The sequence below is a fragment of the Tupaia chinensis genome, unplaced genomic scaffold (genome assembly GCF_000334495.1).
Source record: "Tupaia chinensis unplaced genomic scaffold, TupChi_1.0 Scaffold144482_1, whole genome shotgun sequence".
Classification (NCBI taxonomy): Eukaryota; Metazoa; Chordata; class Mammalia; order Scandentia; family Tupaiidae; genus Tupaia; species Tupaia belangeri.
Genome location: NW_006204341.1, coordinates 2,575,204 through 2,594,141, shown reverse-complemented (window position 1 = coordinate 2,594,141; position 18,938 = coordinate 2,575,204). Strand labels below are relative to the sequence as shown.

The 18,938-nt window shown below is 40.0% G+C and overlaps 1 protein-coding gene across 1 annotated transcript in view; it reads left to right on the top strand.

Annotated features, from left to right (window-relative positions):
- Positions 1-15: 15 nt before the first annotated feature.
- Positions 16-18,938, top strand: part of DIAPH2 (diaphanous related formin 2) — a gene marked incomplete at its 5' end in the record, with an annotated part of 1,076,033 nt that continues 1,057,110 nt past the window's right edge. Inside the window, 1 exon segment of the mRNA XM_014583678.2 lies at positions 16-99. Within this exon segment, the coding sequence (XP_014439164.1) occupies positions 16-99 (84 nt within the window).

The following is an 18,938-nucleotide window of genomic DNA, read 5'->3' as shown; positions in this document are numbered from 1 at the left end:
GGGGGCGGCCGCGAGGAACTCGGTGGGGGCCGGAGCAACAAGCGGAGCGCGGGGAACCGGGCCGTCACCGAAGAAGAAACGAAAAACAAACCTAAATTGGTGAGTGCTCCCGCAGCCCCCGCCGGCCTTGGGGACGGGGAGAGCCCCGGGATCCTCCTGCCGTTGAACACGGGGGCACCCGGGGCCCCCTCCCAAGGGTGACCGCGACCTCGCTGTGCAACTCCGGGCGCCGCTGAAGGAGCGGCCACGCCGAGGCGCGGAGACGGCGTGGGGGCGGAAGAGCACCCCCTTCTCCACTTAACCTCTTTCTCACTCTTGTCAGCCGGCGGGAGAAAGGCCCCACCCCAACTTGGGGAGACCCCCAAGTACCGGGTAGGGCTGCTGTTTGTCCAACTTGTGGGCACGAACCTCCTTTGCGCGATTCCATTCCCCTCCCACCTCTTGTCAGTTGCTGTTTTGCTTCTTAACACTTCGGGTCTGGGGCAGGGGCGCCTCTCTGCTTTTCAGCCCCAAATCCTTGGGAGCCCTCCCACAGCCTGACAGATTAAGGGAAACACAGCATAGGCCCCCAGTCTCTGTACTTAAGCAGAAATCTGAGGAAGAGGCGCCTACGTGCGCTTTATCCCCCTCGCCTTTCTCCATGTGCTCTCCCAGGAAACGTTTCTTTGGAACCGTGGGGGCAGCGTGGGAGGTGGAGGCTGGGTGAGGTGCCACCAACTGTCGTGCCTGTGTGTAATGGGTATAGTCATACAGTACTTTCACTTAGTTGATTCAGGACGCTCAAAAGCAGTGGGCAGACTGCACGTCTCACTGTCCTGATAGTGTGAACCAGTGCTAGCAGTCCATTTCCTGCCACTAAATGTGCAAAGGAATGAAATCTATGGGGCCTGGTATTCTGTTGGGAAATACTGGAGTTTCCTCAACTCATCAGTTAAGAGTTCCTCATTTTGTAAACTTTCTAATCTGGGTGGCGTGAGGGGAAAGGGTTTTCCTGCACAAATTCAGTCCGTACTCTTTATAGCTGAAGATTCTTGGTCTGTCTGAATCACAAGCCACTTGTTGCATGTCTAGAGTTCAGTTTTAACCAGCAATTGGGTTATAATAGGAAAGGAGATGGTGACATGTAACTGAAGCCATTACTTACTGGATCTGGCCACTTGGTGTGGACCTGTTGTACTTCTCTCTCCGCACCTATTTGCCTCTCAAGTATGGACGGTCCATATTGGAAAGCAGTGGTGGAAGTGTTGTGTTTTAGGGAATATGCAGCCTTCCATCATGTAAGAAGGAAGCTGGTGGGGTAGATTAAAACAAAAAGTTTAAAAGTCTCATCAATTGCACCCTAACTCGAGGCAAATTGAGAATTGGCTTACATGATGTGTCCTGTGAGCCCAGTATTTGCGAACAAGAAACTGAGCCCTAGGCCTCTTGCAACTTGTCTGTGGTGGTAGGGGGTTAGCAGGTGCCTGTGCCATCATGAAACTTAGAAAAGTTTTGTGAGTGTATCACCAGAGTTTAATGTTTTAAATATACTGATGTTGCGATTTTTTTATTTTTTATTTATTTTTTTGGAGAGGTTTTCGCTGTAGGGCGCGTGTGCTCGCCAGACAGAGACATAGAGACAGAAAGCGAGAAATCACCCCCCAGGGGGGATGGTCATGCTGCAATCCCTTCTCCTCCATTCTCCTCTGGGGATCGTGGGCACGCACATGCGCCCGGCGTGAGTTTTAAGCCACCGGGTCCGGGACATGAACCGCAGTCGACTATGTGGGAGTCCAGTGACATAGCCATTTCACTAACTGCTGATTCCCCTGATGTTGCGATTTTGAAATGTATCAGTTTACAGTAAAAGAGTGATCATGTTTTCTCTTTTGAGGGGGCAGTATGAAACTTGTTTAATCAGTGATTAAGTAAAAATAAAAGTTAACTGAGAAAAAGCACTTGTTTCTGTTAGATAACACCTTGATTATATTCTTCCCTTTCCCTTTGGTCATTTGTCCTGTTTCATCTTTTATGTTTTACTTGATTTGACAAGGTAACTAGATAGTTATGAGATGGTATCGCTTTCAGTTACTAACTAACTTCACTGTTCCATGTTGAACATAGCTTGATATAGTAGAATAAATATTTGAATCCAGGAGGGTGTTAATACCAACATGAATTTTCTTTTCTGCTGGAATATAACTTGAGCCTTGCATGATTTTATGAGCACATGTGTCAGAATTAATAACAAATTTAGGAAGATATTATACCACTTTTTAAAGCAAGCAGATTGACCAGACAGTAAGATTTGGTAAACTTTTAAAGTCAATGTTCATCTGAGATTCTTAACTTAAAATTTTGCTAGTAAGGTAAAAGCTTTAGACTACATTTTGTTATTTTGGACATTATGTTAATAAACACTGTAATAGTTCTTATTTGTATGTGTACGTGTTTAAAGGAGTTGTGGTATAGGTTGCATAAGGGAGTCTTATGGCACTAGAAATAATTTATATGGGTCATTGTGGGGCATAGGGGTTCTAAGCTCCTAAAATGGTATAGAAAAATTTTGAGTGTGTAAGTTTTCCTGGGCTTCATAGCTATAATCAACTTCTCAAAGGTATCCCATCACCTACAGAAGAATAAGAACTATTGCATCACTAAAGACAGGCAGTAAAGGAAATGACAGTTGATTACACTCTAGGTTACTAGGGAAGGGAGGAGGTCAGCAATCAAGGGAAAAGGGAAATGGCACTGACCACACGAGTGATTGACATTGAAGATAGTTCTTCTGGGTGTAAAAAGGAGTTAATTACACAGTGTCTATATACTATTAGCTAAGATTAAGGTTTGAAAAAAGTAATTGCTCTAGTAGAGTGGATTCATAAACTATAAGACTTGTGGTTCTGTTATTTTCATGTAGTTCCTCATGATCCTGGAAAAATAGATGGAAGGCATATTTTCTAGAGAGGGGAACTACTTTCATTTATGTCTTCAACTTCTTGATGGGTATTAGTGAGATTTTTTTCAGAGTGGCATCGCAGTGCTATAATGACTTCTATTTAAGGTTAATTAAAAATTTTACAATATTTACTTCATTTTTCTTCATACAAGGGAACTTTGATAAATTCATGAAAAATAGAATTAAAGTGTAAGTTTATTTGGGTATGAAGTTTTTGAAATTCATGCTTAGTTTTTTCATAATACACATTTCCTATTAACTTTTTAAAGATCCCCCCCCCCATATATGTGTCCTCATAATGAGCTTTTTTTTTGTTTATTTTTTGTGGCATGTTTTTGTCAAGTGCAGGAGATGTTATAGGCAGGTCTCTCAGTTCTTCTGCCTCAGCCTCCTGAGCAGCTTGGACCACAGGTGAGCAACCCTGTGCCCAGGTTTTTAGTTTGTTTGCTTGTTTGTCTTAGGATGGCCTGGGAATGGAACCTGGGCTTCCCATGTGGCCTCAGCCTGCCAAGCAGTGGCTTCGGCACCTGCTACCATGACTGGGTCTTGATTCTTTTTTATTTTTTTGAAGTTTTATTTGTTTATATCTTCCATGAGTGGGAGAGAGACAGACACTGTGAAATAGCACCCCTAACAGGGTTTTGATTCTGTGATCCAACCCCAGCCAGCACAGATCATGGGCATCTGTATGGTTAGTACACTCAGGTCTCTGGAGGTGAACTCAGAAACTTCTCATGTGGGTCAGCCTTGCAGAATGTCACATTTCAGTGTTGTGCCACTGTCTGCCCTGTCCTCTTGGTTCTTTTTAAGGAAGATAGTTCTGCCTTGGAATTAGCACATTTTTAATAATGCATTAGTAGAATTTTGGATTTCATGTAAATAATTGGTTAGGTCTAAATTGTGGCATGTCATCAAACAGCATGAATCTTTGTTTAATTAATCATATGATGTCAGCTATGGAATGTAGTTTGTTAGACTGTGTAGGAGAGAGAATGTTACAAGTGTTATGAAGGAGCTAAATCGTGAATCCCATGGATCTAAGGCAGTTACTTCACCATTAAGAAAGCCAATGTTAAGGTAGAAATAATGTTTCTCTCTCTCTCTCTCTCTCTCTGTCTCTCTCTCTCTCACACACACACACACACACACACACACACACACACACACACAGGATAATGTAGAGTGGCTTGACAGTATTTGTTGTTTTTGCATTTTTTAAAAAAAATTGCTATAGGTTGCTTGTATTTGCGAGAGAGAGAGAAAGTGAGAAAGTGGGAAATGATCACATCACAATTCCTTCTCCTCCATTTGCCTCTTGGGGTTTTGGACAAGTGTGTACACGTATCTGGTGTGTTTCTCAAGTCGCTGGGTCTGGGACTCAAACCATGTAGTAGGCCACATTGGAGTTAGCTATCTTAACCACCATACTCCTTGCCTGGCCCTGTTTTTGTATTTTGACTTTGTGTTTCTGTATGATTTCTGAAGCCTTTATTTCTTTAGACACTGGAGTCCAATTAGTAACTTGAAATAACAGAGGTTAATTTTCTGGGTCTTACATATAACTTCCTGAGTATTTGATTATTTATTTATAATTGGATAAATCATGTTTTGATGTTAAATGATAAGGTATGAGCACCATAAATTTGTTTATGCCATGCATATTTACTGAGTACCTACTACGTGCTTGGCATTATTCTAAGGAATGATGATACAGAGATGATTTTAGTCTAGTGAGACAGGGAAGTTAACTAATGATCAAGGAGCAGTGTGATAAATTATGATAGAAATATGCAGAGGAGGGTGTTATTAAAACATCATAGAGAGACATTTAAATCATATTGGATACTTGAGCATGGTAAGGAAAGACTTATCCTAGTAGGTGACATGGTACTGAGGCTTGAATAATAGGGCATTAATTTAAGAAGGAGAGGTACAGGTTGAAAGAACAATATGTACAAAGGTAGAGGGATATGGGAACATGCTCAGTGAAGTTCAGGTAGATGTGTTTGGCTGAAATAAAAGGTACATATTATAGACCTGCCAGAAAACAGACAGGGTCCAGATCAGGTTGGATCTTTGTATAGCCTGCCAAGCAGTGGCTTCGGCACCTGCTACCATGACTGGGTCTTGATTCTTTTTTATTTTTTTGAAGTTTTATTTGTTTATATCTTCCATGAGTGGGAGAGAGACAGACACTGTGAAATAGCACCCCTAACAGGGTTTTGATTCTGTGATCCAACCCCAGCCAGCACAGATCATGGGCATCTGTATGGTTAGTACACTCAGGTCTCTGGAGGTGAACTCAGAAACTTCTCATGTGGGTCAGCCTTGCAGAATGTCACATTTCAGTGTTGTGCCACTGTCTGCCCTGTCCTCTTGGTTCTTTTTAAGGAAGATAGTTCTGCCTTGGAATTAGCACATTTTTAATAATGCATTAGTAGAATTTTGGATTTCATGTAAATAATTGGTTAGGTCTAAATTGTGGCATGTCATCAAACAGCATGAATCTTTGTTTAATTAATCATATGATGTCAGCTATGGAATGTAGTTTGTTAGACTGTGTAGGAGAGAGAATGTTACAAGTGTTATGAAGGAGCTAAATCGTGAATCCCATGGATCTAAGGCAGTTACTTCACCATTAAGAAAGCCAATGTTAAGGTAGAAATAATGTTTCTCTCTCTCTCTCTCTCTCTCTGTCTCTCTCTCTCCTACACAGCACACACACACACACACACACACACACACACACACAGGATAATGTAGAGTGGCTTGACAGTATTTGTTGTTTTTGCATTTTTTAAAAAAAATTGCTATAGGTTGCTTGTATTTGCGAGAGAGAGAGAAAGTGAGAAAGTGGGAAATGATCACATCACAATTCCTTCTCCTCCATTTGCCTCTTGGGGTTTTGGACAAGTGTGTACACGTATCTGGTGTGTTTCTCAAGTCGCTGGGTCTGGGACTCAAACCATGTAGTAGGCCACATTGGAGTTAGCTATCTTAACCACCATACTCCTTGCCTGGCCCTGTTTTTGTATTTTGACTTTGTGTTTCTGTATGATTTCTGAAGCCTTTATTTCTTTAGACACTGGAGTCCAATTAGTAACTTGAAATAACAGAGGTTTATTTTCTGGGTCTTACATATAACTTCCTGAGTATTTGATTATTTATTTATAATTGGATAAATCATGTTTTGATGTTAAATGATAAGGTATGAGCACCATAAATTTGTTTATGCCATGCATATTTACTGAGTACCTACTACGTGCTTGGCATTATTCTAAGGAATGATGATACAGAGATGATTTTAGTCTAGTGAGACAGGGAAGTTAACTAATGATCAAGGAGCAGTGTGATAAATTATGATAGAAATATGCAGAGGAGGGTGTTATTAAAACATCATAGAGAGACATTTAAATCATATTGGATACTTGAGCATGGTAAGGAAAGACTTATCCTAGTAGGTGACATGGTACTGAGGCTTGAATAATAGGGCATTAATTTAAGAAGGAGAGGTACAGGTTGAAAGAACAATATGTACAAAGGTAGAGGGATATGGGAACATGCTCAGTGAAGTTCAGGTAGATGTGTTTGGCTGAAATAAAAGGTACATATTATAGACCTGCCAGAAAACAGACAGGGTCCAGATCAGGTTGGATCTTTGTATACCATGTTAGAGTTTCAATTTCTTTCTGAAAGAGTAAACTGTTGAAGAGTTTAAAGCAGGAGAGTGAGTGACCTGATAAGATTTGTGTTTCAGGATGAAACTTAGAACTATGGAAAATTTCTTGGAGAAGGGTGCTAGAATCGAGGAATGTAGACCAGTGTGGAGGAGCAGAGTGGCACAGAAGAGTTTAAAGTTGGAGACTTGGGTTCCAATCTCAGCTTATCTACTCATCCATTTACTAGCCCACCCATGTACTAGGTGTGTTTCTTGCACCTCAGTTTACTCCTGCTACCTCTATCGCACCCCCCCCCTGCCACTCATCCTGAATATTTTCACCAATTATGAACGTCTACCCGGTTTCTTTTTTAAAAATTTCACCCTGTTTCACAGCCCAGCTCATGCTTTAATATTCTTTCATTCTTTCATTAAAACTTCACTAATTATTTTAGCTTGATCTTGTCTCTGCAAAGATTTTAAAATACTTCTGGGCAAGGGTCCCATTTTATACCTGTTCTTGAAAACTTGGCAGGCCAGTGCTTGGGTGAAAAACTACTTCATAGATGATTATTAGCTGGATATTTTTCCCCTATAGGCCAGACATTTTGACACTGTGAATTTTTGAACAGAAACTTAAAAAAATAATTTACTTTTATATGCCATTTTTCCCCTTGGCATAAATACTCCATCAAACAAACATATCTGTATATTCCTTTGTGTCTTTTCTCTAATTGTGAAATTCAGGAAACTTCTTCAGGGCCATGAGAACTCCCCTTACACTCCTTATTTGTATAGATTCTTGTGATGTCAGGGCCTAAACTTTCATGTAGAGAAACACTACCCAAACTGATGAGCCAAGTGACATTTCACTGTTAGGAGGAGACTTCAGATTATTGGCAGAAAAATATACCATGGAGAGCCAAAGGACTTGAGTTCCAGTGTCCATTCTAGCTTTGCTTGTAATCACTGATGAGCCTTTAACACTGGAAGTTTGAGCAATTTGAACTCTTTGATTCAGGTTCGCCAGTTGCAGATAACTTTCCTATTGCCTTGTCTGATTTGCTTCACAAAGAAGTTGAGATAAAACACAGTAATGGGTCTGCCCCTTTGGTTGGTGGTTAAAGCAACTGGATCCCACATGGTAGATCATGTAGTTTGAGTATCAGACCCTGTGGCTTCAAAAGCACACTGGGTGCACATTTGCATGAGCCCAAAATCCTGAAAGAAAGGAGAAATGGAGGAGAAGGGGTTGGTATGCTTGGGGGGGGGGGGCTTTCTCCTTGCCCTCTTACTCTCTCTGGTGAGCACATGTACCCTCTAGCAAAAAGCAAAACAACAAAAAGCCCAAAACTAGAAATGAGGGACCAGCAGATAGTGTAATGGTTACATTGCTGGACTCTCATGTTGTTGTTCATGGTTTGAGCCCTGAATCTGTCGGCTTGAAACTCACACTGGGCACATGTATGTGCCTGCCAAAGATCCTGAGAACAAAACAGAGGAAAAAGGGTTGCAGCATGACCACCCCCCCACCCCCCCGGGGAGTGATTTCTCGCTTTCTGTTTCTCCCTCTCTTTCCAGCAAGTGTACACACCCTATAGCAAAAATCTCAAAAAAAAAAAAAAAAAAAAGAAAAAAGAAAAAAAGAAAGAAAGAAAAAAAAAAAGAAAAGAAACCAGAAATGAATGCGAAAGGCGAAAGCATTTAGGGAATTCTATATTGTTGAGCAAATATAAAATTAACCCTTTATATGACCTGAATCAAATGTGATTGTGGCTGGATTATTTAATGACTTTCTTCTAATTTTATAGCTCTAACATTACTTTATAAATAATGAAATAGCTAAAATGTTGGCTGATTCCCAGTTCTCTCCCCAATTCCATTTGTCCATTTGGAGGATTAGGCATTCTTTCTTTTCACAAATAATTGTTTATGTTTAATGAATATAAGGTAGAGCTTAGCTTTTTTTCACTCTAATTTTTTAATAACCTGGGTACCCTTTTCTTTCAGTTAATCAATTTGAGACATTACAAACATTTTTTTCTAGTTTGCAACAAGATGCATGTGCTCACTGGAGAAAGGAAGGAAGAGAGAGAGAGATAGAGGAAAAGAGAAATCACCTCCAAGGAGAGATGCCACACCACAATCCCTTTTCTTTTGGGATTTTGGGCATGCCCACACATGTACCTGGCATTGTTTCAAGCTACTGGGTCTGGGACTTGAACCACAGTTGACAGTCGGCCATGTGGGAGTCCAGCACCTTAACTACCACACTACCAGCTGGCCTCAGTAAAATTTCTGTCAGATATCTGTGATATTCTCTCTTGTTAGGCAGTTTGGTGCTGTGGTACAAATATGGAAACTGAGTCACTAAAGTGTCAAGGAGACTGACATAGAGGTAGGTTTAAAAGCTATCACCTCTATTGTAGAAGTTTTCTGTAGCAGTGAGTCATTATGCTTCAGAGACTCTGAAAGCAAAAACAAGCTTTCATTCTCTCTCTCTCTCTCTTTTGGTTCCTTTTTGGAACAATTGTAATTGTGATCCACCTAGATTTCACCCCAGGTACTAAGAGCTCTGTCAGTAGCAAGGAGTCATTGAAATGAAATCATATTTTTTTTCCAATCTGGTCTCAAAAGAATACTGTAAGTAAAAGATGCTCTGAAAACAGTACACACATAATATATGCTAATTTACATGCATCAGTACATCTGGTTATGTATTATTGGTATTAGTAGCATCAAAGGGATTTTTACTGGAGACCCAACTTTCCCTGTTCCTTTATTCAGTCTGCCATGTTAAAGAGACCAGTTTCTTCAGCTGGATTTGGGGTGTTTGATATTTTTTCTCAAGACTGAAGAAACTGGGACCAGCAGATGGCATAGTGGTTATGTCATTAGACTACCACATTGTCAACTATGGTTTGAGTCCCAGACCTGGCAGCTTAAAAAATGGCAGGCAGATGTGTGTGCATGCACAAAATCCTAAGAAGGAAATGGAGAATAGATTGCAGCATGGGCATCCCCCCAGAGGGTGATTTCTCACTTTTTGTCTCTTTGTCTCTCCAGAGAGCACACGTGTGCTATAGCAAAAATCTCTTAACAATCAAAACCAAAAGTGAAAAACGACTGAAGAAAATAAGATGATGGCTCGGTGACTTTAAATATAGTTATAAACTTCATTTCCAAGCCGGCATCTTGTGGGAGACAGCTCAGAATTGGTGCGTGTAAAGGAAGGTTGAGGGACCAACAGTTAGTGTAATGGCTATGTCGCTGGACTCCCATGTAGTTAACCGCGGTTCGAGTCCTGGACCCAGTGGCTTAAAACTCACGCCGGGCGTGTATGCGTGTGTGCCCGAGATCCCAAGAGGAGAATGGAGGAGAAGGGATTGTAGCATGGCCATCCCCCCTGGGGGATGATTTCTTGCTTTCTGTCTGTCTGTCTGTCTGGCGAGTTCACGTGCCCTATAGCAAAAACCTCTCAAAAAAAAAAAAGAATAAAGGAAGATTGAGCTATGTTTTCATAGTAGAAAGAACTTATACTTATTTAACAGTTATGCACCTGATCAGGCTGAATCTGTTTCAGTCTGAAAGATATTCTCTGGCTGTGGTTTACACTTAGACATTCAGCTGAATTCTAGTACTTGCTTATGTTGTGTGAGGTGAACTGGGAAGAAGGTGTTGGTGCCTTGCTCATGAAAGAATATAGAAAACAAAATGCTTACCAATGACCACTTACACAGGCTGTAGTTTAATGAAACTTTTACTGAGTTGCTTTAAAGAGACTGAACTACATTGCCACCAAATACAGGGCAGCAAACTGGCTACCAGTCAGTATTTCCTTCTGTTAGGGCTCTATACAGTGGTGTCTATTACAAGTGTGAGGCTTATACATGGCCATTTAGACAGGCCTAGTAGGAATTCAAGATGTCATTAGGAAGAAATTATTCTCAAATGGCTATGAACTCAATCACCTGGTAATTCAGGTACTCGGTCAAGGTAGAAGAGACTTTGGGTACAATCATTTCTTAAAAAATCTGTTGGGACCAGCAGTTAGCATAATGACTATGTCACTGGACTCCCATGTAGTCGACTGCGGTTCGAGTCCCGGACCTGGTGTCTTAAACTCACGCCGGGCGCATGTGCATGCGTGCCCGAGATCCCGAGAGGAGAATGGAGGAGAAGGGATTGCAGTGTGGCCATCCCCTCTGGGGGATGATTTCTTGCTTTCTATCTCTCTGTCTCTCTCTGTCTTTCTGGCAAGCGCACACACCCTATAGCAAAAACCTCTCCAAAAAAAAAAATCTGTTTGTTGTCCTGTGATAGATATCCACATATTTTGATAAAGATCTGCTCAAAATTACAAGGCATTTTTACCTACCCTTAATTCATTGGTCTCTTACTAAGCTAAAAGTAAAAGAGAGAAAATTAAAAGGTAAAAGATAACTTTATAGTTTATCTAACTAGTTGATAAGAATTTTTCTAAAACTTGTGAAAAATTTTAAACATACTAAAAAGCAGGGAGTGTAGTACAATGAGCTACCATCTATTCATTACTCAGATACAAAAGTTACCAGATTTTGCAACATTTGCTTCATCCATCCTTTATTTTTTTATTGCTGAAGTATTTTAGTGCAAATCCCAGATATTATGTCATTTTACTCCTACATACATACTTCACTGTGCATCTCTAAAAATTACTGACTTTTTAAAAACAATTGCCTTGCCACTGTTGCATCTTTAAAAATTAACATACTCCTTGGTATCATCTAACAGTCCATAATAAGATATCCTCAGTTGCCCCCAAAATAATTAGATTTTTAATCTAATGTGTGCCTAATTAATGTACATGTCACTGAGCTCCTTAAACAACTACAGCTTTAAATTAATGGTATAATCTTGTTCAAAGTTATGCCACATAAAGTGCTATCATACAACATCAGCCTAAATTGGGTTCACTGCTGTCTTTCATTCTGTAGAAGTATCTGGAAAGTTTGACTATACAAATGTAGGTGGACTCCTTAGAACACCTACTATGTACCATAGAAAATAGACCGAATTAAGACTGGTTTCACTCACTAGTTGGGTAATCGCTCATTCTTCATTTTGTAATTTGTAAAGTAGGGTGGGGTTTAATGTGTAAGACTTCTTCTCAAGCAAGTGTTTTAGATAGTGGGGGAAAGGAAAAGTATTCTTGAATTATTCATATAAAGGATTCATGTAAGTCTTTGATGCACACAACAACAAAAATCAAGGGCTGGCCCCAGAACACAATGGTTAAGGGAACTGTAGCCTATGTGGACAACTGTGGTTCAAGTCCTAGCCTTAAAGGCTGGAAAAGGCAACAGGCATGTGTGCCCCAAATTTGGACAGAATGGAGAAATAGAGGAAAAAAGATTGCGATTTGATCATGCCCCTGCTGGGGTGGTTGGGAGATATACTTTTGACTACTCTTTTTCTCTGATGAGTGCACATGCCCTTTGACAAAAAACAAAATCAGACTCCCAAAAAACTAGGTTTATGTTAATAGCACTAGTTTTATTTCAAAACATGCATGCTAATTTGGTATTTGAGGTATCTGTCTTTATTTTTTAGCTACTGTGATGTATATACTGTGGGTTACTTAATCTAGATAATTGTGTGAGCAAACCCTTACAAAAAACTCTGAACTATTGAGTTTATATTTGTGGGGTTAAAATCGACAACCAGGCTACACTATTGAGATGATGGAGCTGGGAATGGGTGGAGTTGGTAAGTATGAGAAATCAATTTGGGCAAACGGCCTAGACTCCACACAGATTTATTAAAGAAATTGTGTAACTACTACTTTCTAGGCAGCAATTGAGTACTGTTATTGTGCTGGGAGGCAATATGCATACAATTTCTCTAACTTTGTGGACTCAAGTAGATTTAGATTAGTAATCTATGTCCGCTGCACTATAGTGAAAGAAACTTCTAGACTGACTGTTTGCTAACCCAATCAGATGGTTAATTTTCTTTAAAACAGATGAATGATAATATTGGGTCTACATAGCTGGCATTTTTTCCTTTTGTTTTGCTCAGGGGAGGGAAAGCTATGGAAATGTTGTTTTATGTGCTCTGAAATCGATTACCGATAAACTCTTAAAGGCTTAATGCACGTTATGCTGGCTGGAACTGTTTACGAAGACTCTCTATGTAGATAGCAAGACCTCCTTTAGACTTATACACTTGTTTTTGAGCTTTAATAATGTGTGTTTATAATAGAGCAGGGATGCTATGTATGGTTGGGTCCTGTTCAAGGGTGTGAGATCATGGGGGCATACCACCTAATAAATTATGTGCCTGTTACAAGATTGTGTTTTCCTGGAACCATTTTCACCAATTCACACAAGGATGTATTCCAATTCCCACAGAGGACTGGCTACTGCATTTAAAACCAAGTTGATTTTATGAATTTCATACTCATACCTGGTAGGAAATTCAGCAAGATTCAGGACATGATTTAGTGTCTCATGTAGAGTAGAAATTTTTCATTTGTCATTAATTCTTAGAAAACACTATAAGGTGTATGTCTGTATGAACCTGACTATATTTACTTCTGAATTATTAAAATCCTCAAATATAGACAGCTATGTCCTTGAGAGCATAAGCTATATGAGGGGTCTTAAAGGAAGTTAATGGAGAATGTTGGGCCCAGCAGAAGGCGTAATGGTAAGTTCACTGGACTCCCATGTAATCAGCTGCGGTTCAAGTCCCAAACTCAGTGGCTTAAAACTCACGCTGAATGTGTGTGTGTTTGTGTGTGTGTGTGTGTATGTATGTATGTATGTGCATGCCCAAGATCCTGAGAGAGGATAATGGAGGAGAAGGGATTGCAGTGTGGCCATGCTCCCTGGGGGGTGATTTCTCACCTTCTGTCTCTGGCAAGAGTACGCACCATATAGGAAAAAAAAAAAAGCCTCTCTAAAAAAAGGAAGTTCATGGAGAATGTGTATGATGAAAAAAACTATACGTGGATTTCAAAAATGTTTTTGCACTGGGGCCAGCAGATGGTGTGGTGGTGAAGGGCGCTGGATTCCCGTGTGGTCAGCTGTGGTTTGAGTTCCAGACCTCTCTCTCTGGTCCAATTAAAATAAGTAAATAAAATAAAATAATTATATTTGATGCTAGAATAAACTCGTATTAACTTACATTTTCCACGAACTTTTTGAAGTCCCTCTGTAGGTTCAATATTTTGATGATCTTTTCTAAAGGCTTCTCCCTTTCTGTTCTCCTCCCAGTAATTTTCTTGATATTATTGTTTCATGGAGCCTCACATGGTTACAGATTATATGGAGAAGACTGTGTCTTTTATTTTTTAAGTTTGTGACATAACTTCAAATTATTTTCATTTATATTATTCATGACACATACCAGGAACATATAGAAAGTTAAGATGGGATAAAATAAATTTTGTAGAGACATTTCCTCCTATAACATGCCTTATGGTCTAATACCTTACATTACAGAATCAATGTTTTTCCAAAGTGCTAGTATGTATATAAAATATTTGTGAGTGAAAATAACCATTTCTTAGTCTTCCCTCATAGCTTGTTTTTCATTGGCACTTGCATTAACTTACATTCTTACCCTTTTGGTTGAGTAGCTACTGGTCTTTGAATAAGCTTTGTAGCTAATTGTCTTTGAATAAGTTATTAAAAGGAAGAATAAAGTTTACAATGACTGTATTTTCCTATGTTGGCAGTTTGGATTTTCATGTATTTGTTTTACTAAGTGGGGCTTACCTATCTTTTCTTTTTTCTAAATTTTTTTAAAAGAATTATTTTATTTAACCTTATTTATTATTATTATCATTATTATTTTCCAGAGAGAGACAGAGAAAGAGAGAGGAAGTGAGAAAGCAAGTCACCATGTCTGAGACTTGAACCGTGGTTGGCCATGGGAGAGTCCAGCGCCTTTATAACCACACCACTTGCCGGTCCCGGGGCTCACCTGTCTTTTCTAATCTTTAAATTTTTTAGATTTCTCCAATACAGCCTATGTATGCTTGCTTTATCAAACGTTTTCTCTGATCATCTTTTGAATTTCTGTGAGATTTAAATCTCCATTCTGCATTTTTTCCTTTATTCATGAGAGAGTGAAAGTGTGTGCATGAGAGAAAGAGAGAGGGAGGGTGGGAGGGACGGGGAGGGAGATGGATGATCACCTCTACAGGGTCTGGTCACGTTGTGATACCTTTCCTCCAGCCCTCCAGCTGGTGAATATTGGGCACCTTTGTGCATGCCCTGCATGTTTCAGGCTGCCTGGGCTGGGGATTACAGCCTAGGTTTCCATGTAGGATTCAGCTTGCTTGAACAGTGCATTACCACTGTGTTATGAAGCCATCCTTAATTATCTTTTTTTTTTAAAGACTTATTTATTTATTATTATTATTTTTCAATTCTAACCAGACAAAGAGAGAAAGCCACCAGGTCCGGGACTTGAACCTCTGTTGGCCATGTGGGAGTCCAGTGCCTTTAACCACCACACCACCTGCTGGCCTGGTATCTTCAATTTTTAAATAAACCGAGTTTGCCTGAGATCAAATACCAAGTTTTAAGTGGATCTACCTCTGTGTGTAATGGTGTTGTGCAGGGCTCCAGGCTGCTTTTCACATTCCTGCCAGTTCTGTTATCGGTAATTATGGATCAAAATATGTTATGATAGGACAGCTCAGCAGTCTAACAGTTAAGTGTTGTGCATTGGGAGCAGGATCCCACATGGTTGGCTGCAGTGCCTGTGTGTTCTTGTCCCCAAATCTTTTCATGCTGCAGAAATACACATCATGACTTTTTTTAAAGAATTTTTATTTAACTTTATTACTATTGTTTAATTTGAGAGGGGAGGAAGAAGCTCCAGGACTCGAACTGCAGTCGGCCAAGTGATAGTCTAGTGTCCTTAACTACCATGCCACCTGCTTGCCCCTGCTCCAAATCTTGATGGGATGGAAAAATGAAGGAAAAAGGATTGTGTGTGTGCCTGTGTCCTATTGGGGGTATGCTTTCTGTCTGTCTCACTCTTTTTCTTTGGCAGTCTGTGTACCCTAGACAGTAAAAAAAAGTTTCAAATCCCTGCTTTTAACCTCCTCCTACCCTTTTAAATAATGTTATCATTTGCATGTTTCTAACTTGAAAGTCATTATTCCGTGCTGTTTTTACTGGATTCTGTGAATAGTATCAATGGTGTATCCTGTTGTCAGAAAAAAACATGCAGAACGATGGCCATTGTAGTTAAATCAATTACTGAATGTGACAGAGATTTATTTAAAAGCATTTCCCATCCATACCCAGCATCAACTTTGTTGCCTTGTAGAAACTGCATTTTGATCTCCGCATGTTTTCAAGACCCTACACCAGACTATAGAATCTAAAGGCATTTTACATGTTACTCAGAGTTGAAATAAGCTAAATAGGATATCTAACTGAATGTATTAAGTGTTTTTTTTTTAATTTTTTAAAAGTTTGTTCCTGGCTATTTTAAGATGTTATATAGAAATAAGCTGACTACATTTTAAAATGTAACTCTGCATGAGTCATTTATCGTCTCTCCAGGTGTCAGTTTATTCTGTAAAGTAGAGAGGTGAAGTATTAGGTCATTGGGAAAGTCATGACATATTTTGCTATGCAAAAATGCATCGTGACTTTCCTGACAACCCAATGGATGATCTCTGCATGGTTCCTTCCATTCAGCTCTGAAATACTGGGAATCAAAAGTTATTTTTTTATTTTTGGAATCAAAAGTTATTGAGAGCTCTAATGAATCTGTCCTAATAACATTAAATACATGACATCTGACTCCAGTTAGATGGAAGATTGGAATGATAGATGCTTTTCAAAGTCTGAATACTGAAGAGTAAATATCCCAATGAACTTTACAATCATATTTCTGAATTCTGGGTTAGCCAGTCCAGTGAAAGCCACATTCACATTCTTTTAACCATCCATTGAATGTAGGACAGTGTACTGAACTGTGGAGAGAGTGCCAGATCTGCTCTAGGTCATCCTAATCCTTGGTTGCCGTGGTTCATTGACCAAGTACAGTACTCAAAGCCTACCCAGAAGTGAATCTCAGTAACACAGAATATTATAGGTGCCAGTTACTGTTCAAAGTGCTTTGCATGTATGTCAAGAACTGTGTAAGGTCTGGGACTTTACCTTATTGGCTCATCTGTTACCGTTCCATGGGTGATTGCTGACAACTCAAACTCAGATCAGGGATCAAAGACAATTATTATTTGTTGTAAAAGCAATAGTCAGAATGTCCGCATGACATGCTGGTTCACTATGACCATAAATCCCATGGGGTTATCTAGGATGACGCCTACAACAGGCCATGAGTTGTGGTAAAGGAAAGGAACACAAAACTTGGGGCTTTGCCACCTTTATAGTTAGAGGAAATCAGCCTGTTCTTTGTGTAGGGTGGGGAGATATAACCTCATCCTCAAGGTTGCTTGTTATGTACACAGCCCTGGGAAATGGACTGGATAAAATGCTGTCAGCACCTTTCAGTCTTGACATATCCATCAAGAAAGTACAGAGATACTTAGGGATTGATGGTGGTTGCCTCCGCCATCAATGTGAACTCATTTCATCCTTGCAGCAGTCATTTCATAGGTGGGGAAAGGGCTTAGAGCAGATAAGTAACTTGCCTAATGATTTGTAGTAGTGAATTTGGAATTGAAGGCCTGGATGACTATAAAATCTGTATTTTAACCATGATTTCTATACTGCCTACGAGTCTAAACCTCATGGTGGCACTACATTGATCTGAAGACCTAATGGTACTCTTAGACTAGTGATGGTTGGACTTGGCCTAGATTTGCACTATACTTATGTATAATTTAGAAGACAGAGTTAAGAGATCATTCATTTTAGTGTCACTAATAATCAAAAGTTAAAATTCCCCAAATCACTGCCATGAAATAGCATGTCAGATATATAACCACTTGCTAGAAAATAACCATGAAGATGAAAGTAAAGTGGTGTGGATTTTAAGGATACATGACAACAGTTCTTAAAAATACCAGTCTGAGGGGCAGCAGGTGGCATGGAGGTTAAGGCACTGGATCCCACATGGCCTACACTATGGTTCAAGTCCTGGACCCGGTGGCTTGAAAAACAAGTCTTATACCTAAGAACAAAATGGAGGAGAAGGGATTGAGGCATGGCCATCCCTCCCAGGGGGATGATCTCTCACTTTTCCTCCCTCTCTCCAGTGAGTGCATGTGCCCTATGGCCAAAAAAGAAAAAAAAAAAAAAACTGGGGGGAAAAAAAATGCTGGGCCGGGGCCAGCTGGTGGCATTGTGGGTTAGGTGGCTGGATCCCACATGGCTAATCTTAAGGTTCCAGTCCTAGACTTGGCTGCATGAAAAACATGCTAGGTTAGGTGCCTGTGCATGAGTACTCAAAATCCCAAAAGGAGAGAGAAATAAAGAGAAGGAATTTTGGCCTGATCATCCTCCATAGTGGATTTCTTTCTCACCCCCATCCCCACCATTGGTACACATGTCCTTGGGCAAATTGAAAAGGAAAAAGAGAGGAAAAAAAATACCAGTCTGGCAATCTGATCTTTATTAAGTAATTTCATGGTCAACAGAAGGCCTGCCATATTTTACTACTGTTACATGTTGCATATGACTCTCTTTTTTTGTGTTTTGTGTGTCGGCCTTGTAGAGAGGAGCTTCTGAATAGGTTACTTACAAGTCATACTGCCTGCTTCAAATTCTAGTTTCTTTTCTCCTCCCCGCTCTCCTTCTGTTTGTTTGTGAACTTCTGCATGAAATAAAGCTGCTTTGGAGAAACGAATGCTATCTCCTGTTACACAAGTACACGATATGCATTGTTTCTTGTTTAGGGGAGTGCCAAGAACCACCTACCTTCTCCTGCTGCTTCCTGTGTCTGCTTTGCCTAAAGATTGGCTGCTAGAAAACTGTGGTATATTCAGCCAAGTGCTATCTTTTTTAATTAGTCTGCAGAAAGTGTTGTGACAAACTATTTTTGTGTTGATGTGTGACAAGTAATAGAGCTCTAAATTATGAGCTTAAGTGCCAAATAACACGGAAGTGCATAATATAGTTTGAGTTGTAGTCCCATTAGCTTTAGCCATCAGCCCTGCCCTTCCAAAAAGGCCACCTTTAACTTTTAAGACATATGATGGGTATATAGATCACAAATTCACCAGTATATGCCTGGAATATGAGGAAAAGTATCTTGGAGTGTAGAATCAGGCTATTTCACACTTATAGCACCTATTCCTCTCTCTCTCTCTTTTTTTTTTTTTTTTGGAGGGGTTTCCCTATAGGGCCTGTGCACCCGCCCTGAGAA